The sequence below is a fragment of the Labrus bergylta genome, chromosome 16 (genome assembly GCF_963930695.1).
Source record: "Labrus bergylta chromosome 16, fLabBer1.1, whole genome shotgun sequence".
NCBI lineage: Eukaryota > Metazoa > Chordata > Actinopteri > Labriformes > Labridae > Labrus > Labrus bergylta.
Genome location: NC_089210.1, coordinates 4,987,243 through 5,012,351, shown reverse-complemented (window position 1 = coordinate 5,012,351; position 25,109 = coordinate 4,987,243). Strand labels below are relative to the sequence as shown.

Below are 25,109 nucleotides of genomic sequence, written 5' to 3'. Positions count from 1 at the left end.
ATACTTGTAGCAGCCAGCGTCCCTTCAAAATCTGACATCATACCTCTTTGAATATTCATGGAGACAGGACTTCTGGTTAATAAGAGTCTGGAGACCTCATTTAAAGATCTCTTTAATGTGTTTTTTTCCCCCAGTTTCTGCATTGAAGTCTTATTATGGCAGAATACTCTTTAAACTGCATATTCATAGATCAGAACAAGAAGCTGTCAGGACCAGCAGTGTCTGAAAACGAGCAGAGATAGTTGAAATGGCACAAATACAGAAATGTCTTTTAACATGCACTCTGCTGTAATGGTCATTGGAATAGATAAATAATCAATCAGCAGGTCAGTAACACAGTTAAATGTGTCCAAAACCGTGGAAAACAAAGCTCAGGAAGCTGGCATTTCACAGGTCCAAAATGACAATTCCAAATAGTCCTGGGAGAAACCTTCCAACATCCAAAAGGACCTGGTCATTCTTCAAAATATTCAAACCCTACCTACAAGACAAGGGAGAACAAAAATTCCCAGGAAGCGGTCTAAGCCTAGAGCAGCGTAACTGGAGGTTGGTCCAAGCCTGAGCTAGCTTTAACTGTAAATGGAAAGATATAAGCCTAGTCTTAAAAATATGGTAAATTGGTAATTGGACTTTAGCTTGTATAGCACTTTTCTAGTCTTCTGACGACTCAAATCGCTTTTACACCGCAGGTCACGCCTACACATTCACACCCTGGTGGTAGAGGCTGCTGTGTAAAGATGTCTGTGTAGGTTCTCAGTCATCCAGGTCGTCGTAAATTCAAAGCTTGATCCAAAGGCAACTGGACTGGTTGATGAAGATCTTGAAGATCTCAACCAGTCCAGTTGTAACCCTCATTCATACACATTCATATTCCACCTATGAAGCAGCGGGAGCAACATGGGACATGTGGCTGCAGGAGCTGGGGATCGAACCCCCGACCTTCGGGTCAGGAGATGACCGACTCTACGAACTAAGCCACAGATCAAAATAGAGAAAGTGTCTGGTTCCCAGAAACCTGAATGAAAGATGATTTCACAGGAGAGACGCGTGATAACTGCAGGCTCTGCCTCCCATACTACTTTTAGAGACTTCAGGTATACCAAAAGCAGACGTGCATTCTGGTACATTCATTTAGGTACAGTATTTATGAAAAGCTCTTTAGGTGAAAAGGAATTCTACTAATATAGGTGAGATAGGAACTCTTTTCCGGGTCCTTGTCAGTAGACGTGCTGTAACATTTGGGACCAGCTTAAGAGTCTTTAGAGACTTAGAGAAGCCTGATAACAGGGAATTACAATAATCCAACCAAAGAGTAACAAATGCACGGACTAGTTTTTCTGCATCATTTTGAGACAGGATGTGCCTGATTCTTGCAATATAGCAAATGTGGGAAAAAAAAGGAATGACCTTGACCTGTGTTTTATGTGGGGGTTGAGGGACATGTCCTGATTAAATAGAACCCTCAAGATTAATAACAGTGGTGCTGGATGTCACACTGATGCCATCTAGGGTGGTTATATGTTTTAGGGGCAAAACACAATGGCTCAAGTTCTGTCTGAGTTAAGAAACATAAACTTTGAGAGCAACGCATCCGGGTACTTTGCCCAAACGATGCCGGCCCCGCCCCTTTCTGGGTGAAATCATTTAAGTTAATGGACAAGTTGGGGTCATTACCGATTTAAAGTCTTAAAAAAAACGAAAACCGTACTTTAAAACGGCAAGTATGAGCCTAAATCTGATGACCAGTGATGTAAACATTTAAAATATGACATTTCTGAACAGAGATCGGCATCATAACGGTATAAAATTAACCGTGTACGTGAGTGTCTGTTCAATCTCTCTCCCTCAAACTGCTCAAACGAGTCATCAGAGTAATTATTAACCGTGTTACCCGAGAGGGATCTTTATTTTTAACTAATACATTAGTGAATGAATGTGTGAAGAATCTGTTCTCTTCTGTCACGGAGCAATCGCTGCCTTAAAGCTAGCAGGAACATGACAGCGGTCCCACAATTTACCACTTCCAATCCTCTCTAGTTTCAATCCAAACACACACAGCTCTTCTTTTACCCTCCTTTGTCCTTTGTAAATGAAAACCCGATACTAAATTGTGTTTTTAAAATAGTTTGAAGTACAAAAAGCTTCGCAATCACGTTTAATCTCACGGCTACCAGTGTTTTCTAATCTACCGCCGATACATTCTCAGGTGTTGTTTTCACCCAAACGGGTTCGACTGCTCTTATGAATGGTATGCTTTCAGTTTAGTATTCTGATTGGTTTCATTTGGCTTCAATGATGAGTATAATTGATAGCATAGTGATAAACATTAATGGTGTCTTTCCTCATGATGTTAACTAAAAGAAACATATACAGGGTGAAAATCATTTGTCTAAGCACCAAACGTATATGAAACTCCATACCTTACTTTGACTTAGATGACATATAGACACATAGATGACTCCAATAAGATCTGAGTTATCTGATAAAGAGGATTTAAATCATCTCAACATGGCTCGATCCTGGACCCAAACCTGCTGGGTCTTAGTTCCAACGGAAGACCTGTTAAAGCCTTAGGCAGCACAGTAGCTGAGTTGAGTACTAAGACCCCACCCGTCCCATGATTCTCACCTTCTGGAGTCCTTTTGAGAGTGCTGAGGCTTTAAATTAAGAAACATTGGCAGGAAATATTGAAAAGGGATGTGTTGTGAGACCTTGAAGTGCAGGTGAAGCAGCCAAGCCTTTATTAGGGACAATGACATTTTTAAAAAAAGAGTGTTTTATTAGATAGCTTACTGTAACACTGTTTTATTGGCAGCTTTACGGTGCACCTTTATTAGAAGGTTTACGGTAGTCTTTGGTCAGGATGACAGCGACCATTGACCTTCAGCAGAAGAAGGAGAAAAACATTCGGAAACACGGGCCATGATTTATCAAGCTGTAATCGTTAAGACAGTTTCACGCACGCACACTTGTTCGCAGACACACACTTTATACACACATGCAGACGCAGGCCAATGAGCTTAAAGCTACTGAAAATGCAGACACACACACACACACACACACACACACCCACACACACACACACACACGAATACACACAGTGGGTGCAGCATTATTGGTTCATGCTGAAGGTTCAAGGACATCGCTGCTTTAATGTGAACAGCCAGAGGTTGGACTACACACACACACAAAAGCCTGTGCACACACACACACACACACACCCATACATATATACATACACAGACTGTACATATGCAGTCTCAGAATAGCGTTGATGCTCAAGATAAAGCTATAATTGGAAACCCCACAAGGCCCGATTGTTATTGTCCTGTGTCTCTCTCTTTCTCACTCACACACACACACACACACACACTGCAGCATGTTTCCCACTGTTGATGTCTCGCCCCTGGGGGAAGGGGTTAGGAAGGGGAGGGTGCGAGAGAGAGACAGGCTCTGCCCACATGGCCATCAGCAGGTTCATGTTCTTCAAAAGTGTTCAGACCAGGCAGCTGAGCTCTGCTCCAATAGGCTGCAGGTAACATGAGATATATTACTAAAAATAACACGTCAGGATAGATTTTTTCTAAAGATGAAACATGATATAAATTCATACTTACACAATTCTCACTCTGATGAAGCTTTGGGGATATAAACAAGAACTGTAATGTGACTGTGTAAGCAAAGTGCGCTTTGGGCCACATATTCTTTTTAGTCTATATTTGTTTATAATTTTCATCCTAATTAGCACTGCTAACTGTGTCGATTTAGCTGTTAGTAGCTTGTGTTTGCAGTGTCCCAATGGATGAGCAGACTACTATCACTGGAATACTTTGATTCTGACAAGAAGTTAAAAATAGGATCATTTTAACGGGGAGTGTTTTTTCTCTCTGATTTCTTTGTGGATTTAGAAACATAATGATCTGGACTGGTCATGAAATATAATGTTTAAGGGCGTGTTCATAGAAAGTAATTGTAGTTTTTTGTTGAAGTGAACTAATGAGTTTCCAACTCGTGAACAAGAAGGTGAATGAAGTTCACTCTGGAGACAGTTAATGACCACTCAGCGTTACAAAGTGTGGTCTGACGGGCTCTGTGTTTTAAGGCAGCCAAAGTCGGATATGCACTACCCGGTTTGTGTTTAGCATGGTGAATGCTGCTAGCAATTAGGACGAAGCAGCTACTGGTACTGCTGAAGCAAGTTCTTATGAACATTTAAGTTATAGAAAGTTACGGTTTTATGTTTAGACTAGTTTTATGGACAGATAAGAACAGATTCCAGGATAAATCTTACATTTTTAATGAAAACTGTGCCAGCTGGGTCTGAAAAAACGGGTCCGTATGTCAGTCTCATAAGCAACGAATTTTAAACGAGATATCACGTTGAAGCATCTTGACAGTCTGGGGAAATATCTGCTAGTGAATGATGAGGATGGAAACAAAGAAGGCTCAACTGGGGGGGGGAGTATCTTGATGCAGCTAAAAGAAACAAAACAATAAATGAAAGTAAGCTTGTTCATTTTAGTCTGAACTTGATCTTTGAAATTGTAAACTTGCACCTCACTTGTTCTGGGGATCTTAAGGTTGCACTGAATTTAAAAGTATGGCTTTTTAATGTCTCAGAGTTCAGATTTGACTCAGGACTCTAAGAAGGAGTCTGATTTTTGACTCACAAAAAACTTCGATGTTGAAGACTTTCATGGAAGTTTATGCACACAGCTGGACAATTCCATTGTTGGGTGATATGTCTACAAAAGTGTTACACCCCAGCTTAAATCAAACAGCAAAAAGCATTGACTTGTTTGTTAGTTGTTTCATCTGAGACACTTTGTTTACATCTGGTAAGTACGGGATAAAGCAAAAAATATTGGCACACAAAAAACAAAAGGACATGCTCTCTACATCGAGGGAAGGTGGACCCACACAGCAGAGGTCTTACTGGAGCTCAGAGAGAAACTGAATCATAACAGGAGTGAGTCAAGCATTCCTTCTGAACCATAAATTATTTAATATATGTATATTTAACTTTTAAGTCTCTGAAAGTCTCTTGTCTTATTATTTTATTGTTATGTAAGAAAAAAAACATCACTTTGGGTTAGAAACTGGGGATGCTAAAGATGTCCTCACGCACACACAAACACACTTGAACACACAATCTGTTGCTTACTCACCCAGTTTTTTATCTCACTGTCACATAGAAATACACACAAATAGAGCAAACACACACACACACACACACACACACACCATCAGTGCTGCGAAATATTGCTGAGTCATCATGGATCCAGCAGAGAGCAGCTGGGCAAAGAGCCAGGAAACACACACACACACTCACTCACACGCACACACACACACACACACACACACACACACACACACACACACGCACACACACTGGACGGAAATTATTATATAAGTGTTTGATTTTGTCTTATCACTTTCTGGAGAAAAAAAAAAGAAATAAAAGTGTCACATGACACCAGAACAGACCTACAGCCGGATACCATGGCGTCCAAACACACACACACACACACACACACACACACACACACACACACACACACACACACACACACACACACACACACACTGGTCCAGCTGATGAGTAAATGATCAGCTGTGATTATTTTAAGTCTGTATGTCTCTCACAGATCTGAGTCAGTCTGACCTCACAGGACTTGACCTCCAGTAATGTGAAGTACTTCAATGATCTGATACTTTTGAACAGCTCTTAGCCAGGAACCATAGACTGTATATATAAATATGGACAACATGCCTGAACCTCCTCCCCGTTGTACACAGATGAAGCCAAAATACCCCCTGTGCTGATTAAGGTACCAGAGGAGCCGCATTCATCAAAAGAGCTGTCAATCATTGCATTGAAGTTTTTAGTTTTATGTCAAAATAAACTGCAGTGTATCTTATGGAGGCGTGTTTCCTGTGGGGGGCGCTAGAGGAAGAGCTTTTGTGGGTAAACTCTGTTTGGACCAATGCGTCGCCCTCATCCTGCTGACTCTGAGCGTTCCTCTTGGCTCTGTAGGTGTCTGCAGACAAGAATATCCTCACACTTTATTAAACTGTGTCTCCCTGGTTGAATAATAAAGTCTGAGTGATGAGGTGATGCTGATGGCGGAAGAGGAGGGGGAGGAGAAGTGTTGTTTCCTCTGAGACGGAGGTGGGCAGGCTGCAGGTTAAACACTGAGCTGTGAAAGAGGACGATTATCAAATAATTCCGAGCTGTGGGTTTTTCTCACAGAACCAAATATGACGACGCTTTCACATCCTCACAGCTCAGTCAAATGTTGAAGGGTAATTCTTCTATTTTATTCTTTAAGAAACTTCTTTAATGACAAATAAGTACAAATAGTTTTAGAACAGCTCCAGTAGATTTCTTCAGCCTGCAGCAGTGAAACAGGCTGTGATGTCACCTTTGACCGATCAAAGTATTAACGCTGTGGCTAAGCTACACTTCATAGAGACGTTTCCGCCTCGCTCCACCACTTGTTGTCTTTCCCAGAAGCTATCCCAGAATGCTTAGCAAGTACCATGCTGGTGGTGTTACTTTTTTTTTTTTTACAGTTTTTTCTCCATCAGTATGTCAAAATCAGACATTTAAAGAAAGCAGCGGTAAACTGTCCGTCAATAAACCTTATGAAGTGCAGCCAAGTTAAGCTCATCACTTTTGAAACACAACTTCCACTTTAATAAAATGATGCAAAATCCAGATTCTGATGAGTACTTTCCCACTTTTTAGTGAAGTGAACAACTTGAAAAGAAGCAGATTAAGATCCATTCCTTGTTATGTCACACCCACTGCCTGTTTAATATAAGTACAGATCATTTGAGACATTAACAAATACAGAGTATCTGACTGACAGTGAATGCAGCACGGGCTTCATTTGCTGTGGTACACGTGGCTTATATTTTTGATCATCATGGTAAAAGTCATTAAAGTGAGGCGGCTGTTTTCCTGTTCGATCTTGACCTGTGAGTGTGTTTGTCTTCCTGCAGCAATCGAGCAGAGCATCGAGCAGGAGGAGGGTCTCAACAGATCATCAGCGGACCTCAGGATCCGCAAGACACAGGTGAGACCGTCTAAGAAAGACAGAGGGCATACTTCTGTTTTTAGATTTACTACAACGCCTGTCACAGTCTGTTTTTTCACTTTCAGTAAGATTATGATTTGGTTAAAAAAAATGAAGAAAAAAGAGAAATATCTGCACACTGTTCAGCTCCCAATGACCTTTCTCTTTAAAAATCCAGATTCATCTTCTGAGATTTTAAATAGATTCATAACTCTATTTTTTTTCAAGCGCTAATGCTAGCTCTTTAATTCAGTAGAATGCCAAATAGAGCAGCAAGAAATTCATCCAGTCTCACAGAAGACCGGAGTAGATCCTGAATTCTGTACTAATTCAAAAATAGACTTTGAATCTTGAATCATGACTCCAGAATCGTTTGAATAGAAAACTGATTCTCGATCAAATCATGAGACGCTCAAAGATTGCCAGCCCTAGTGAGAGTCATAGGAGCCGATTTGAAGTTTTTGAGCTTTCTTTGTCTTACTTGTCCTATAAAAACATTTCATTTGGACCTTGACAAAATCAAACTTACATGTAATCTCAATATCATGTATCACATCAAACATGCTGACTCACTTTTTACAGCAGACAGAACTCAAACGCCCGGAGAGCCTCAAACGCATCCCACACAGAGAGTAGCTCCAGTAAGCACAAAAAAAAGCTGGACTTGACGTGTAATGATGAAAAGTCAAATTAAAGATGATTTCTTGGCATTTTTTTCAAATATCTTATTAATTTTTAACTGCAGAATATATTTTTTTAAACTGCTGTATTTGTATTTTTACTGCAACATTATATATATAAAAATAGAAGAGCAGATAAACTCTCTGCCTCTCGTCTGATTGCTCTGATGTGACCCTGCAGTATTCTGCTCTGTGATTGGCTGCTGCCTCCCCTCTCCTCCTAGCATGTTGCTCCCTGCTGCCTCCTGGTGCAAGAGAGGAGAACAGCAGCATCAACACCTTACAAAACTAGTCCCATCAACCCCCCCTGCACATCCATTTACACATAATTAAATAAAACATTTAAGCCAACAGTAGTCAGTGATACATTTCTACCAATAATAACAAGAATCACACTTTCAAATTCTGCATTACGAGTACTAGGCTAATTTTTCTCATTCACTTCATTTGGATTTTTTTCTTAAGCATCCTTTAAATTGAAGACTTTAGATGTGAAGGGAAAAAGCAGAAAAATATATTTGATAATTTGAGATTCTTTCACGATGAAATATTTTTTTTTCTTTTTATTAAATCCTTATATGGTTAATTGTGTATTTTATAACCTCAAGTTTTACTACAGTGTGTCCATTGATTTGCTTGTCTCATGTTAACCTGCACAAAAACAGCAAAGTAGATCAAGTTTGGTGCAATGCTTTGCCAAATATCGTGCAACGAAAACATGCCCGGTGACAATTAACAATTAATTTACTAATGTTACGTGTTGTTACCCTGGAAACAAGGACATGCGACATGAAGCAGAAGTACTGGGATTTGTAATTTAAGCGACCGGTTTGCATTTATAACAACAAAACTGAACCTCTTCTTTCTCCTCTCTCCGTCTCTTTATCTCGCCGTCCGTCCCTTTCTTGACTCCGCGTCGTCCTGCAGCACTCGACGCTGTCACGTAAGTTTGTGGAGGTGATGACTGAGTACAACACCACGCAGTCCAAGTACCGTGACCGCTGCAAGGACCGCATCCAGAGACAGCTGGAGATCAGTGAGTACACGCAATAATACACACAAAATACAACACATAGTATACATCAAACAATACACAACATGACATTCAACACTTGACTCTGCCTCACTGAAACAGAGAGATGTGCTGCAGTTTTTAATGACATATTTACATCTTTAAAGCATCATGGCCAGATCACCTCTTTACTGCTGTATATAACTTTGGCAGCGGGCCAAGGTCATCATGCGCGTATGCACACACACACCTTCAGTTATAAAAGAAGCCAGTTAGCCCGTCTCGCTGCTGTTTGATTCAGAGGCAGACGCTAAGAGGAAGACGACAGATGAATCTAAGAAGAGACAGAGAGACGGTGACCGCCAAGCAAGAAGCAGAGTGTACATCCCTGCAGATATTACTCACAACAGATGATGACGTAACGTCAGGCTGTATCAGTGTCTGCGTCATCGTCGTCTCATGTTTAGCAGCTTTACAAAGTTATCTAACCTAAGTAATGTCTCAGGTTTGCAAATAAATAAATGAATCCATTTTACACCAAATTTCATCTCTTTCCTTGACAAACTCCACGTTAGCTTTATACTGTTGGAACCTCACAATATTATCTCATTTAGCACAACAAGTTATCCTCTCAGATGTAGCCTTTTAGCCACAGCTGCAGTTACACGCAGAGACCTTCGGTGGGCACCAAAGCACACAAAACCAGATTCCTACTTACCGTTGCTTGACCCCTTCAGGGCTCTCTAGTGGCCGTAGTTCATGATTCGTTTTCACCTGTCAGAACATTTCAGTTATTTTATTGTTGTCTTGATGTACAAACAAATATTTAAAAGTTCCAAACCTTTCCAAGTCGTGTTGGTGCATAAATCTAAGTGCAACTGTTTCAATGACTTTAACTACTTGTTTGAGAAGTGCAAACATGTAGGTTTGACAATGTGTGTTATGACATCAGTAGATTAGCTAATTGAGAAATCGAGCTGTGTAGTCGTTACTGTAGGAAAACTTTTTCTACAACACAAAACTTGACATCCTAAACACAAAATACGCAACAGACGGATTGAGATGCAGAAATGCAGGTGTATAAATGACAGACATGTCGCAGCTTAAAGGATAAAGGGAAAAAACATCTTTGATATAAAGTCTTACCCTAGCCACACAATGTTACTTAAATCCTGTCTTCTCTCAACAAATAAGACCCCAACCAGGTCTACATCGAGGTCCCGACCCGAAGTATTAAGTACAGTTCAGAGTGTTAATCTCATTTTCTACCATAAGCAAACATTTAATCACTGAATCATTTAATTTTCATCCCTATTTTCTGGTTATAGTTTGAACATGTCCGTCTGTAAGATAACAAACAAGGTCGACTCGGTCTGCAGATAAACATCAACGTACAACACAGACACACACACACACGAAGACACACAGCTCCAAATCAGACTAATAAGCAGAACACACACACACACACACACACACACACACACACACACACACACACACACACACACACACCAGACACCAGACACAGTGGAGAAACAGCAGCACATAGAGCTGATTCAGACACATAAACAAACAGACTGCAGAGCTGGTGCGGATATTTTATTCTCAGCGTTTTGACCTTCACACACACACACACACACACACACACACACACACACACACACACACACACACACACACACACACACACACACACAAACTACGTCTGCCACAATTACTGCTCTCTAAGTTGTTGTTCAGTAACACACAATATGCTCAGACTGTCTGATGTAAACACAGTCCTGCTGACATCAGTTATAGAAATACTTTTCACTTTTTATATAAAGAACTTGTTCTTGTTTTCCAGGCTTGTGTAATATTTCCTCTTATACCATAAAGTAAGTCCTTTGAGACAGATGCTAAAGGGTACCTTGAAACAGACACTAGAGACTCCAAACTGTCCTAAGCAGCTAATGCCAAAGGCTACATTTGAACATAAAGAAAAGGGTACCTAGTTACCGACCTTAAAGGCTTTATATGCAATTTTTCACACTTAAATATAATATAAATCAAGTATATCATCTGAAAATAACTCTGTGAGTCATGACTGTCTACAATGGGTGTAACACCCGAGTCCCACTGTCCGTGATGTTTTCAGAGTTTTCAGAGTCCTATCTTCAGTTTGTTTACATCGCCTGGACGGCCGGCTGACTCCTCCCCTCGAGTATAAAAGTTGTTTAATTGAGGGACTAGAGAAAAGAAGAATAACATACTGTACTCACTGCTTAACTGTGTTTCTAGATCACGCTCATTTCAGGTAAATTTACATGCAGTGTGAAGATACGAGCATAATAAAGATCGCTAGCATTAGCATGCTAACACAACAATGCACCGCAAGTTGTTTCGGTTTCATGCTGGTGCTCAAGGGCGACATCTGCTGGATCAAGAGATCCAGACAAAGCCTTTAAAGGGTACACTGAAAAAAACAATGGTGCCATGTTACAAAGGCAGGAAGGTTATCTGAAATATTTGTTAAATATCGCCCTGAAAGAAACCCTAAAGGGAACCTTGAACCATATTTGAATGGGTACGTTTACAGCAACTTCAAGGCTGCTTTTAGACAAAAGCTTCAAACATGTTAACGACAGACCGACTCAAAGAGTGCCTTAAAACAGATGCTATGAAGGGTGCCATCAAATAGATAGTAAAGTGTAGTTTGAAAACATCATGGGTACCTTAAACAGTAATGAAGGGAACTTTTGAACAGTCCCTAAATTGTACCTTAAAATAGATACTAGATAGTAACCTACTTCTTTCTACAAAAGCTAAAAGGATAAGCTTAACAGCCTTTAAATGAAACCTCAAAAGAGATCCTAAAGGGTACCTTGAAGGAAAGGCAATGAAGGGTACCTTGACACATTTATTGTTATTTGACATTTGGTTGTTACACTGAATAATTGCTCTTTTTGTGAGAGAATACTTGTTAGCCTGATGCTAATGTCTAAAATTCTAAATCCCCACTGCACTCTTTCATGTGTGCCACTGTGAGAGGCAACAATGAACAATAACATACTATGTTTATGTACATTATTTTACATTGAAAAATTATGTATTATGTAACAGAAGTGATGCTCGAGGTGTTTTACGCTCTAACGCTCGCTCTACTTCTGTGTTCTTTCTTTACAGCTGGGAGAACCACCACCAACGAGGAACTAGAGGATATGTTGGAGAGTGGCAAGCTGGCCATCTTCACCGATGATGTAAGCACCGCACCTGAGCCGGGCTGAGCCGGGTCACTTTAACCTGAGCCATTCTGCATACCGTCAATCTTTATGGTTAACTGTCGGCGATGCAGAATGGCCATGAGGTGCGCTGAGACATCAAGTGAACACGGCCTTTGTCATATCACAGCAGAAAGGATGATGGGATGATGTGTGAGATGCTAGCCACTGCACTGTCACGCTCTTATATTATTAATTCAGTCATCTTTACTTATCATTTTTAAATTCAGACTAAAGCATAGGCAGGTTCTACTGCTGCTGATCACAGCGCTGCCTGGTGTTGTGATCAGTGGTCAGTACTGCTCTAACTGAACATCAGGCTCGAATCATTTCACTGAGCTCTACTGGTTGAAAACACATTGACCTGTGAGGTCACCGTGGACTAACAGTGCAATGCCACTTCAACCAGTAGAGGTCAGCAAAAACAAGATTTACAGCTGGTGTTGAGTTACTCAGTCAAACATTCAGTGACAGAGTCAGACATTAAAAAATAACTAAAGTTAAGAAGTCTCCTGGACAGTCCCCTGTCCTCAAATCAAAGCGCAACGTCAACATGACCATGGACTGTACGTAAGAAGAGGGAGTAGACTCCAAGTCTAACAAGCCGATGTGAAAGTAAAAGCTGCATTTTTTTAATCCAATGGTTACAAAAAAAGTCTAATTGCCTAGAAGTCTTAAAAAAATAGCGTACTTTTCAGTTGAGTTATTCCCTTAGTTCACATTTTCCTTACAAACTTTATGCTCAGATTCTCTAGGTTTAAGTCTTGAACAATACAGCATGAAGTTAACTTGGCAAATGATGGTCCCCTTTGGAGTCAAGACCATCAAGCAGGGAATGCTTTAGAGCATGGCTACCTGCAAATTGATAAGCCACTTCCACACAAGCCTTAAAAATGTCTTGTTCACACTTTAAGAAGTATGCCCTTCAGTTTTTAGTTAGAAAATTTTCTCTCAAAGTCTGTTCTCTCTTAAGCATCCCAATTAACGCAACAGTACTCTGAATAATCTATTGACCTTGCTAATCAAGTTAGCCGCTAAAAAAACATTCGCTAACCCCTCACTGGGCTCCAAATATGGTCAGTTCTGGCTCCAAAAGAAAAATCAGGCATGACATTCAAAAAACAAATGTGATGCTACCAAATACTCATCCAAAACTGATGTTTGAGGTCATGGTGGCTACATCCACTTCTTATGAATGGTCTATGGTCATGAAACTAGTTGTTGATAGTGATAAACACTAGTTGTGAAAGTAGTGTATTTTACATTGTGTAATTACACACACACAACAGATGTAGACTTTTAAAGGCCATTATTAAAATATTTTAGATTTTAAATATGTTGAACTGAATACCATAAATTACAACCAGTGACTCTCATATAGTGACTAAGAGCAGTTTTATGTGCAACATAGTGGTGTCTATGAGAAGCATCATCCTCTATCCTCTAATCCAGTCAGGCTACGTTGTGACGACGTACTTCTTAACTGACTGGTTTGACGTTTCTTTAAAGTAAGAGAAATTGGAAATTTGTTGTGGTTTGTATTTGAATTTTTTTTTGTTCTTTTTTGTTGATATTTTTAGTTTTTAAGGAGTTTTTTCCCCCTTTTTTCTTTATATAAAAAAACCTGTCATATAACTCTCTTGATGAAACCCGCCCCCTCTGCAGATCAAAATGGACTCTCAAATGACCAAGCAGGCTCTTAACGAAATCGAGACCCGACACACCGAGATCATCAAGCTGGAAAACAGTATCCGCGAGCTGCACGACATGTTCGTCGACATGGCCATGCTGGTCGAGAGCCAGGTTTGTGACGTGCCAACCAAAAAAAGTGTGTTTTTGCTTTCAGAGATCGTTTTGGGTCTTACGTGTTAAACTTTGGGATGGGTGACCTTTTTTAGGGAGAGATGATTGACAGAATTGAGTACAACGTGGAACACTCCGTGGACTACGTGGAGCGAGCTGTGTCCGACACCAAGAAGGCCGTCAAATACCAGAGCCAGGCCCGCAAGGTAACTTATTCAGTACAAAGAAAACGTTCAGAAAACTGGGTTCATTGATGCCTAAAGACAACTACAACGCCTAGAAAATATTGATTAAGGAAACCAATTTGTGCATGGAGCGTTAACATATTTTCATATTTAATCTTCTCTGTGATTGTTAATGGTTTGCGATGATACCATTGATGTCTTGTGCGCAGCACTTTGACTTGCCTTGTCATCAGTTTTGCCTTCTGGGAGATTTAAAGGCTCAACAACTCATCTACACACTGAACTGCCCACAATAATGACACCGAAATCACAATAACTAAAACAGAATGAATACCTTGATTTGATGTCATGCCAATCGTCTTCTTTCCCTGATTCCTTCTTTACCAACCCTCATGTCTCTCCTGTCACCCTGCAGAAGAAGATCATGATCATCATCTGCTGCGTCATCCTCGGCGTGGTCCTGGCGTCGACCATCGGCGGCACGCTGGGCTTCTAAGACGCTCACGCCCCCCTGCCGCTGTGACGACTGAAAACCGACCAACCGTCCGACCGCCAGCAGAGAAAAAGAAAAACACCATCGACAACAACTTCACAAAAACTTGAAACAAAAATGCAAGACAGATAACCAATCAGCTAGGAAGAGATAACAATCCAATCACAGATAGGAGGAAACACCGCAGGGTTGGGTGGGGTTCAAAAAACAACGACAAAAAAACCACAATAAAAACACCATTACATTATAGCTGACTTAAATACATAACATATACAAAAAGAGGGTACAAATAAACCTATTTATTACAGATGTACATGTAAATGTATTGAACATATGAAGCAACACATGGGTTACCTACCTGTAAAAAAAAATATGACCTATAATATAACATATACTTGTTTGTTTGTTTTGCTTTTTTTTCTTATTTTTTAACCGTTTTTTTTTCTTTTTTTGGAGTCTCCGAGGACAGTGATGATGATTGCTTCTGGGTGGCAGTTCTGTAGGATGGGCATTCCAGAGCTAACGTCTTATTTGTTTTTTTGACTTCCTTGCTTTGATTTAATCGTCCGTAGAACTGAGCGCATTCTTAATAAATGTTCTCAGATTTTAAACGTAAAGACAAAATCTATGACAGCTCCGGCAGAACATTCTGGGGCTCTCGAGCTCTGCGCTACATGTGGGAACAGTCTGTTCCGGAATACTGACAGAACACGGCGAGGTTCCGGAATACTGTCAATTGAGGAATATTATGGAATGTCATTAGTGATTCTGCAATGTTCCAGAATGTCATCTGTATTTATGGAATATTCTGGAATCCTGTAAGTAATGCTGGAATGTTCTGGAATGCTGCCCTGCCGGACGAGCACCCACTGGCTTAAGTAGAACCAACTTTGTTACCTTGTCTCTATGAGGGAGGGACGAACCTGGCTGTTTGCTTCAGCCACCCTTTGTAGAAGACCTCTCATTGGTTGCTTACTCCTGTCACTCACCTCAGTCAGCCTGTTAAAGGAGTTTAGAAAGGCATGCCCAAACCTTGCAACACCATGTGTAAAATCACAAGAAAAAAAAAAAAATGACACTCACCCACTGAACTGTTTTTCACAACCAGCCGACTGGTTTGGAAAACACCATGTGGTGAGGGGGGTGTCATTAGCAGTGGCAGGTTTCCACAACAACAACCTCCCCTTCTTGACGCACCTATCCGACCAAAGAGCAAGGGGAGGGAGGGCCCAGTTTTTTTTCTGCTGAATTAGATTGACCAACGGCAGAGAACACGAACTTGACCGACAGGAGCGCGGTGGAAAGGAGGAGGAGGGTTTAGAGGAGTGTGGGAGGAGAAGGGCAGTCAATCTATGCAGTTTAGATAAAATGAAGACGACTTGTCCCGCCTCCCGCACTCAAGATAGCCAATGAGGATCGGTGGTTCAAGTTCTTGCACCAATAGGGTCATTACATAAGGCGATGTAGAAGTGAGTCAGGGCTGATTGTCATGTCCGAGCTGTCACGGCTGTTCTTCCAGAAGATTCTTAAAAATGAAGAGAACACTTTAAAAAGTACAGAATAAACGATAAACTAAAACATAGCATTTCAAAAACCAACAAGCTAGACAATTTCAACAGAAGATGTAGAAACTCTAAAGATGCTGGCATGCCCTGGTTACCTGAGTGTCGTGGTAATATTGTTGATTTTTCATTCTTTATGGGGAACATTTGTTGCTTCGTTGTTCCGTGGTGCTGCTGTTTTAGTGCGTGCATGACGTGTCCCGTGACGTATCAGCCTGACATCATTTAGCAGTTACTGTTCAGTCTGGTTTGATGCATTTGCCTGTGTCCTCCCGGCATCCCTCCATCTCCTGACTGAGTGTGTGTTTGGAGATTGTGGTATTTGATTTATCAGTTTAATTGCCTCAGTTAAACAGGTGCTACTTAACAGAAGAGGCATTTCCTGTTGGTGGATTGTCTGTGTGGAAGGCGGAATATGTGACGCACACACATTCACATATTTACACAACATAGAACATGCTTGAACGCCTCATACATGTAACATTTCACACAGACACACTGATCATTCTCCCTTATTGAACACATTATTTACTTATTTGTGTCACACATCTTGCCAGTGCTTATTTTGGACTAGTTAACTAGCATGATATAGCGTTAGCTTGTGTACTGTGTGGCACATATAGCTGCTTGTCAAAGATTGATCCTGAGTTTTCTGTTCTTATTTTAATGCTTAATATCAAAGACACTTTCTGCGTGTCTGAGCAGTGTTGGGGAAAGAAAAATGAAACTTGAAAATGAAAGCGGAACTGTGAAAGCTAGTTCTTGACGTTTGAAAAAGACAAAATCATCTAAAAAAAAACAGTTTCACATGCTGTTTTTAACACTGCATCTCAAAATGAAGTTAGCCTTCTTTTCAAATTCAATCTGCCAATGACAGCAGAACATTTGGGAATAGGCTAGTTAGCTCGTTAGCTAGTAAAAAGCAACAAAGAAAAGACAAAAAGCTTTGATTTGATCATTGGCCTCTTTCTGAAACTTATAGCCATGGAATTACATCAAATTCATCGTCAATTAATTTAACTATATATCAGAATATCACGATGCATTTGCAGATAGCAGTGTGGCTACTTCTTAACACTAAGACTAACCACAAATTACCTTTTAACTTTAGATTGGCCAATCTTAATAGAGTCAAGAAGACAATATTTGTCAGTTTATCTGATGAATGTGTGAATCTCAACACTGCTCCAGATTGGGGCAACATATGTGTGTTGTGTTATTATGTGTTGTACAAGCATGTTTTATTTAGTTACTGCTAATGCAGTCTGTGTGTAATACTGGACACACGGGGATGTATAACATTACAAGACAGTATTGTTACCTTGGCTTTTGATTGGGGGGGTTAAGGAGAAAGGTTTGCTTGTGTCAGGCTCTGTGATACGGAGGTGTGATGCTTCTGCTGAGGCCTTCACAAGCAATCCTGCGCTGTCACTGTCAGGATATCATCAACCACAAAAACTACCTTAAACTCAGCAAAATCAGTCAACACTGCTCTTGGTGTGAAAGCAATAAAGTCAGTTGTTAGGTTTCATTTGACAAAACAATTTGTTAGCTAGCTAGCTCACCTTGTCTACATTCTGCCCCCAGTTTAGTGTCTGGTGTTGTAAAGTGCAACCATAATATTTCTTTGGTAAGCAAACAAACAAAGCCACAACATGGCTAACAATTTTTATCCAAGACAAGATCATGTTAGTCGTCCTGTTGTATGCTAATGGTACCGCTAGCTGCCAGTATGAAGTGTAGACATGAAAAAATAGTCATTGTCCTGTTAAAAAAATGTGTTTTCTTGGCAGTCATTATAGATAGAGCTGTTAGTTTTAGATGTCTGTGATGCTGTGTAGTTGCTAAATGAAATAAAGGGCAAACATGTTTTTAGTTCCAGGCTTTGTGGACGATCTGATTCGTGCGTTTTCATTTTACTCCCCGACTTCTGGTAACCAAAACTACACTCTGTGTTCACCAAAGCTTAGCAAACACCCTAACCACTCAAAGCAGCCAAATCCAATAGATGTTTGTTCACAATAATTGTCAATAGATATAGAATCTGCAGATGTGTTGTCAATGTTCATGGCTAATTATTGTCCTTTTAGGTGCTTTTTTAGAGGTTTTTAAAAATGTAGTACACACTGAAACTGTCAACCATGACTGAAATATCAAACCACGATTACTCAAACCTAACTACATTCCCCCAGGTGTCATTGGACAATCTTAGAGTTTTACATTTTCTATGTTTCAGACATTTTATTAGGAAATTGACAAATTTGGGAAAATCAAAAGGACATCCATACATTTGTCCACCACGATGCTTCATTTGTCACCTTTCATCAACATCATAAAGTCAGTTGTTAAGTTACAGGTTATTGATGGTCGATGGTTGTCAGGGTGACGTCACGGTCATCACAGTGGTCGTGCAATGGTTGGGCGGCGTTGGTTGCGGTGGATTTAAATCTGCGATGTGATGATGCTTAGCACCAGCCAGCTTGTTGAGAGTTATGTTTCTTTGCTGTGTATGTGTGTGTGCATTTTTCTGTAAACTTCCTGTTCCTGTCTGGTATCCATCAAGCCCTGTTGTTCCCCTTTGGTGTGGAAAACATGGACAAGCTTCACAAACTAAAGACTTTATGGTTTGTTCAACATCTGGATGATGATTAGGAAGTTTGTCCCAGTATTCATTCCCGCTGTCCATTTGTCCCTCCTCTTCCTGTTTGTGTTGTAGTTGTTTGGTTGTAGAAAAAGGAATGGAAGTCTGCCCCTTCCCCTCCCAAGCAGACCCTTGTCCATCTTGTTGAGTGTAATGATAATGATAATGATAATAATAATAAAAAGGCATGCAAAAGCGTTGTGGAGTTTGCATGATGGTGTTTTTGTACCCCACCCCCAACCTGCCCTCCATGTCGCGCACTTTACTGCTCATCGGACCTGTCTTTGGTTAGCACGTTACCTAACTACACTAATCCGCCATTTTTTTATTCAAAGCTAAACACATGTTGGCATAACGCAATAACTTGTGTTTTGTTTCTGCCATTGTTGGAACAGTAACTGAAATGTTTAGGTGTTTTGTTTCAAGACTGAGTTGGTATTTAAATGTGAAAGACAAAAACTTTCAAACCCTGTTGTCCATTGGGTCATTCTGCTCACCCCCCAACTCCGTGACATTGACCCTCCAAGCCTCCCACTAGGTTTCACACCTCTGTTAGCATCGTTTTCTGATATTTTGCCTCCATGGTTGCATTTGTGTGGTGTTTTTGTGGAGGAAGTGCCCCTGCAAATGTTCTTAGTTGTTCAAAGTCTGAAAACCTGTGGGCTAACCTCCCGTCACCTCTCCACCCAGCCTTGTCTGCAGCATGCCTCCTTACCTGCTCAGTCAAACAAGATTGGTGCATAAATGTGTGACTGTGTGTGTCTGTGTGTGTGTGATATTGTGTCGGAGCAGCACAAGTTTGTTTTGATGTGTGACGCATCCGATGGCAGGTTCACGGGTTTCTCGGGCATTCGATGAATACCACTTTTCTTTCTTTAAAATTCACGACAAGAGTCAAGACATCCGAAGTCTTTATAGACGCCATGATCACTGTTATTATATTTATTCAAATTTAAACCAAAGCGTTTTCTGCCCTCCCCTCATGTGTTCTCAAAATGTTCGCCGCTAATATCAAAGAGCACAACGCGAGTCAAGTTTACACTGAGATGTTCGTCAAAAATGTTGGAAAAAATATATGTAATAAAAAAACATCAAATGCTACTATGCCATATCTATAAAAACAAAAGCCCTGCCCCCCTGCCCACCACCAGCCCTCACTGCATGTTGGTCTGTACGCCAATCAACCCGACCAAATTACCCAGTAGTTACCTCACACCACGATGACGTCTAGCTCCACATCCCCTCTCCTTTCTTTCCACCTGTTGATGTTAGTTTGTGGTCGGATTTAGTGCACAAATATGACCAGTAATCATCTGTAAAAACGATTAGCATACATGCGCTTCTTCTCTTGAGGCATATACGGAGACAATGGTGGTGCTTTCTTATGCTATTTATGAATTGCTATTATTCTTGTTCTTTTGGTGTCCCTTTCTGTATAGCTTGTTAATCAGTCTCTGTGGTCACACTTCAGGATCAATGCCACTCTGCAGGTTTTTAAGGGTTAGCTAGCTAGCTAGGTATCTTACTCCACAGTAGACAGAAGCCTCTGGGTTTCACATACAAATAACAGCGGGGTCAATTACGATGAGGCAGATCTAGCTAACAATGCTTCGTTGTAAATGTCCGTCTTTAATGTTGCTTTTATTTGTAACCTTCACAGCACTCAACCCTGAATGCACAACCGTACAGTTAACAGTTAAATCTGTTCAAATTAGGGATGCAAAAAAGATGCTAACATGACCCATAGGCTATAGATGTTGCTCCAGCGGAAGATGCTTGCAAGCAAATGTCCACGTGAAATCTGTCCATGGATTAGCTGCTGCACAGTTATCTTAACATTTGATCAAAGGACGCTTCTGAACTACTATTGTGCAGGTAAAGGAACAGATAAGTGATCTTTTTTTTTTTGTTGTTGCAAAAATTAGGGACTGAAAAATGTGCTAGCTATAGCTCCCGTAAACCTACAGTGAGCATTTTCCATTGTGTGAGAGAGGACTGCAGCCTTGTCACCAACACACTGAATTTCTATAACTGTATGTACATGGCTCTATGGCCATATCTGCTTCTGTTGGCTGTGTACAGTTTCTGTCAGAGCGGGGTACAGAAAGCAGGAAAAAATCATCCGGAGAGAATTTGGGTGTGACATCACGACTCCAAAGATTGACTTACCACTAGCTTTTAGCTATTAGCCTGCATGCCGAAGTAACTTTGGGCATTGTTTCACACATGTTTAAATAATAACGTGTAGTCCCTGTAGTATCATATTATTTTTAACGCAAAATGTGTGTGGGCACAAAATGCTCTGCAGTTACTTCCGCAAATGATTTGTTTTAAGCAGCACAACTCCTGCAGGCGAGGGTCTGTCTCTGAAGCTCGTTCTCAACAGACACCGTGTTCAAAGACTTTGAGGATTTAAGATCATTGTGCTTTTTTGTTCCTCTGATGTTGGACAGTGAAACTCCTCTCTACGATGATTTTTGTCTTCCTGAAAACAATTTTCAAAAACCAAAACCTGTTCGGTGCCCTGCTCTGGATGATAAAATATGAAAATGTTTTGTTTCGTTTTTGTCGTGGCTTTGACCTGCTCAAGCAAGCTACAGTGTGATATTATCGTTGTTTCTGATTTATTTTTTATTTTTTATGTGAAGCTTCACCCACAAGTCTCTGCTCTCCTCATTGTACGAGACAGTATTTAAGTTTGTATCAGTGTTTTTCCCTAGTGGGAGGGGTGGGAGAAGTCAGGGGAGGGGCCATGAAGATAGACCACGCCCACATGGTCTCTGCCATAGCAAGTAGAAAAGACAGTTGAATAAAATTATCATTACTATTGTTATTATTATTATTACTACCATAAATGACAAATGAAAATGCAGTAAAACATTTGCAAAAACCCACAAGGAGAGCGAACGCTTCACAAAAAGTGATCAAACTAACATAAAAACATAAGAAGGGAGGTTATGATGATTCTATAATAGCAATGATTTAAAGAAGTACAAAAGGAGTTATGTTATCATAAATAATAGTAGTAATATTGAATATTGAATGCTCGCAATTTTGTCAAACTGAAACTGGATTCTTTGTGTTATGTAATTATTGTAAATAACTTCAAAGAGAGAAAAAATGACTTGCATGTCTATGTATAAATCTACTGAGATATCTATTCCCGTCAAAGTTGACACGTAGTTCGATCTCTGTCCTTTTTTGCAACTTTCGCTTTCCCCTCCAACATCACCCATCCTCCCCTCTGCCCTCCCCGACAACAGTCCTTGAATTCTCTCTTTGTGGGTGAGAGAACAACAGGAAGAGAAGAGAGGAAGAGAATCATAGCTTCCAGCGTCCTCGTCCGTCATGCCCAGTTCAGATGCTGTGTTTGCACCAGCCCGCAGAAATGAAACTATCACACCTGTGGGAGTAAAGTGTACAACAATGTTTTTTCTGAAAATACGGCCAAAAGGGAAACACTGTTGTTCCTCTAATTTGTCACGATTGTCTCTTCATTTCTTTCACAATTTAGACAGAAATGAAAAGATTTTGGTGTGTCAGCGGGTATTTGATGTAAACACAGCTACAACCACACCTCTGTCCATCACCCCAGTTCCAGAGGCTCCACCCACTGGCTCCTCTGATGAAAGTGCTTCCCTCCATAATAGGAAAATTAACCCCGCCTCCAGGGCTTTCCAGGTCACGCCCCCTTGATCGTTTCGGAAGCTCTGTGAGCGGGTTTCCGAACTCTCTCTCTCTCTCTCTCTCTCTTTCTCTCTCTCTCTCTCTGTCCCACTCTCTCAAGCAAAGCTTATTAGCCAAACACCAAATCTGACACGTGGTCTCTTTACCTGCCTGTTCTCCCAGAATATAGCCTGCACCCAACTAGTCTATGCTAACCTGCTAACAGTCTGATTACTAGAAAAAGTTCTAAGATGCAAAATGTTCCAAATGTAACAAACCATTTGCCCATTAGCCGTCGTCTTCGTCTGCAGTTAACATAAAACAGAGAGGATCTGCTTTCTAACATATATCATTCTTGGTCTTCATTTTAACAGCGACCATAGCGCCTTCTGAGCCACTTAAACTAAAGCTGTTTTAAGTTTGCATGACTTTTGCACCATTGTTAGTCTTCAGGCTGATATCAGTGTTGTTAAAATGCACAAAAAAGGGCGTAGTCCAATTTTAAAATTTGTTCCTGCATCAGCTCAGCCCTCCAGGTGTACCTTCAAGTTTTGACCACAGTCTTCCTGTTACATGGCTTTTTCCATTTATTAGTTCTCAACCAAGGGCTGAGCTTCACAACTCACCGGCGAGGTCAAACTCTAGATTGGATTTCAACAGATTAAAGAGAATACGTGAATAAAAGAAACAATCTTTTGACTGAGGGCAATTTGCTAAATTCTGAACGCAGTCCAAGGGCAGCTTTTCACCATCGACAGGTTTTGAGAGACACGGTTGTCCAAGAGTCTTCATCTAATTCCTTGCCCAATCTCTAGCCTCACACAGGCCTACCGAAACATAGCGTGCAATATTTAGAGAAACAAGGGCTTTCATCATTGTGCAGGAGTTCACTGACCTTTAAGCTCAGACATCCTGCACGGACTCCATTTTTAAAAATCACTCATTTTATACGCCATAAAAAAAAAGCACCATTTGGCTCATTGTGTACCATGAAGAAAAAGAAATGTCTCACCTTTTTTTTTTTTTTTTTTTTTTTTTTTTTAATGCAGTTGGACAATTAAAGTCAGAAAGAGGCCATCTTGGGGGGGAAATGGCAGTATAAAGAGATGGAGATTTGAGGTCCGAATTTCTTTTTCCAAAACTTAGAAAAAAAAAAAACGAAACAAAAAGAGGACAGGGCCATCGCTCTCCAGACGCAACTTTGACCGGAAATGCAACTTGTGTCCCGTTTTTTTTGTGTGTGTGTATGTGTGCGTAGCGTAATGTAAATGCGATCTGTCCCCCCTCCCCCTACCCTCTCTTGCCCCCATCTAAAATAAAATTCCCGCCCCTCCCCCTCCAGACCTGTCTCCCCCCCCCCTCCACCCTCTCTCTCGTACTGCTGTTGGCTGTTCTGTTTAGTTCATGTGACGTGCCAGTATTCCCCCCTTCCCTCTATTTTACCTATTTGCCCCCCCCCCCACACCCCACTCCCCCCAAACCCTTCTCTCTCTCTCTCTTTCTCTCTTGCTTTCTCTCTCTCTCTCTCTCCTCCCAAACTTCCTCTCTCTCTCTCTCTTCATGGATCTTTAAGATGACAACTCTATGCAGATGCTGTCTTTTATAAGTGTGTCAAAATTTTAATTTAAAATAAAAACTTAAAAAAACAAACCCTGACAGACATATTGAAATGAAACAAAAAATGAATAAAGAAAAGGATTGTTCAGTGTACTGCTGCTGCCTGATGGGATCTTTATTGCTGTGTGTCTATAAAATCACTTTGACTTTCCTCTTTTCTTGAATTTTCTCTTTTTCTTCAATAGTTTTAGTAAAGGGTTAAGGGTTTCCTCTCATTATAGTCCCAGCTATAATCAGCTTTGTGTCTTGAAAACATTTATTTATAACTGCCAGTGAAGAAGGGGAGAAAGGATTTGATTTTAAAATGTCATAGTGTAAGGAAGAAGATATATCTTTATTATTTAAATTAAATTTATGTATATATATATATATAAGAGCAATGAATGATAGGTAAAATCAAATGTAGAGGAATTACCAGACGTGTGAAAGTCAGGTAAGAGTTAATTGTTTACAGCTTCTCAATTAGTCAGGGACAGAAGAAACAACGAATGGGACATCAAACCATATCAAGGTAAAACAACATACTTCATTATCCTTTAGCCGCTAATATTAGCCATCTTCGCTAACATCATGGCTTGTGAGTGGAATGTGATATTATGGGAATTTAACAGTTTCTTAACTGATGATCTTCGTAAATGTTTACACAACTGTAAAATAATAACTAGTTAGCTCGCTTTATCTTTATCATGACCTCTTAAGATTCTCAGACTGCAGGATAATCCGGCAGATTTGAGGTCCGATTCTTCCTTCCCGACAATCGCTCCGGACTCAGGGCTGCTCAGAACCGATTATCTGCCCAGATGATCTTGTAGTGTGAGTTGTATAAAGATCCAATCTTAATCCTGATCTGCTCGACGGTGGAGATTTTCATATGTTGTGAAAGTGTGAGCATGTTTGAGATTATGAAAAGGAACATCTGTTCTCCTGAAGTGTGGGATTCTGCCCAAATTCTAAATCTGGAGGGAAGATTTTTAAAACTCCTGCAGTGTGAACCAGGCTTAAATCACACTTAAGGATTCTCAGGTTTTTAAAGAACGCCGTATCACATTCAGAGAACCATTTAGAAAAGTTGATTGTATCTCAATTGGCTTTTTTTAAACCACCGTTT

The 25,109-nt window shown here is 40.5% G+C and overlaps 1 protein-coding gene across 1 annotated transcript in view; it reads left to right on the top strand.

Annotated features, from left to right (window-relative positions):
- The window catches only part of stx1b (syntaxin 1B), a 62,380-nt gene extending 38,286 nt beyond the window's left edge, over window positions 1-24,094 (top strand). Inside the window, exons 5-10 of the mRNA XM_065964825.1 lie at window positions 7,009-7,082; window positions 8,690-8,798; window positions 11,940-12,013; window positions 13,700-13,837; window positions 13,933-14,043; window positions 14,438-24,094. Of these exons, the coding sequence (XP_065820897.1) occupies window positions 7,009-7,082; window positions 8,690-8,798; window positions 11,940-12,013; window positions 13,700-13,837; window positions 13,933-14,043; window positions 14,438-14,518 (587 nt within the window). The 3' untranslated portion in view covers window positions 14,519-24,094. The remainder of the gene's footprint in view (window positions 1-7,008; window positions 7,083-8,689; window positions 8,799-11,939; window positions 12,014-13,699; window positions 13,838-13,932; window positions 14,044-14,437) is intronic.
- Window positions 24,095-25,109: the final 1,015 nt, after the last annotated feature.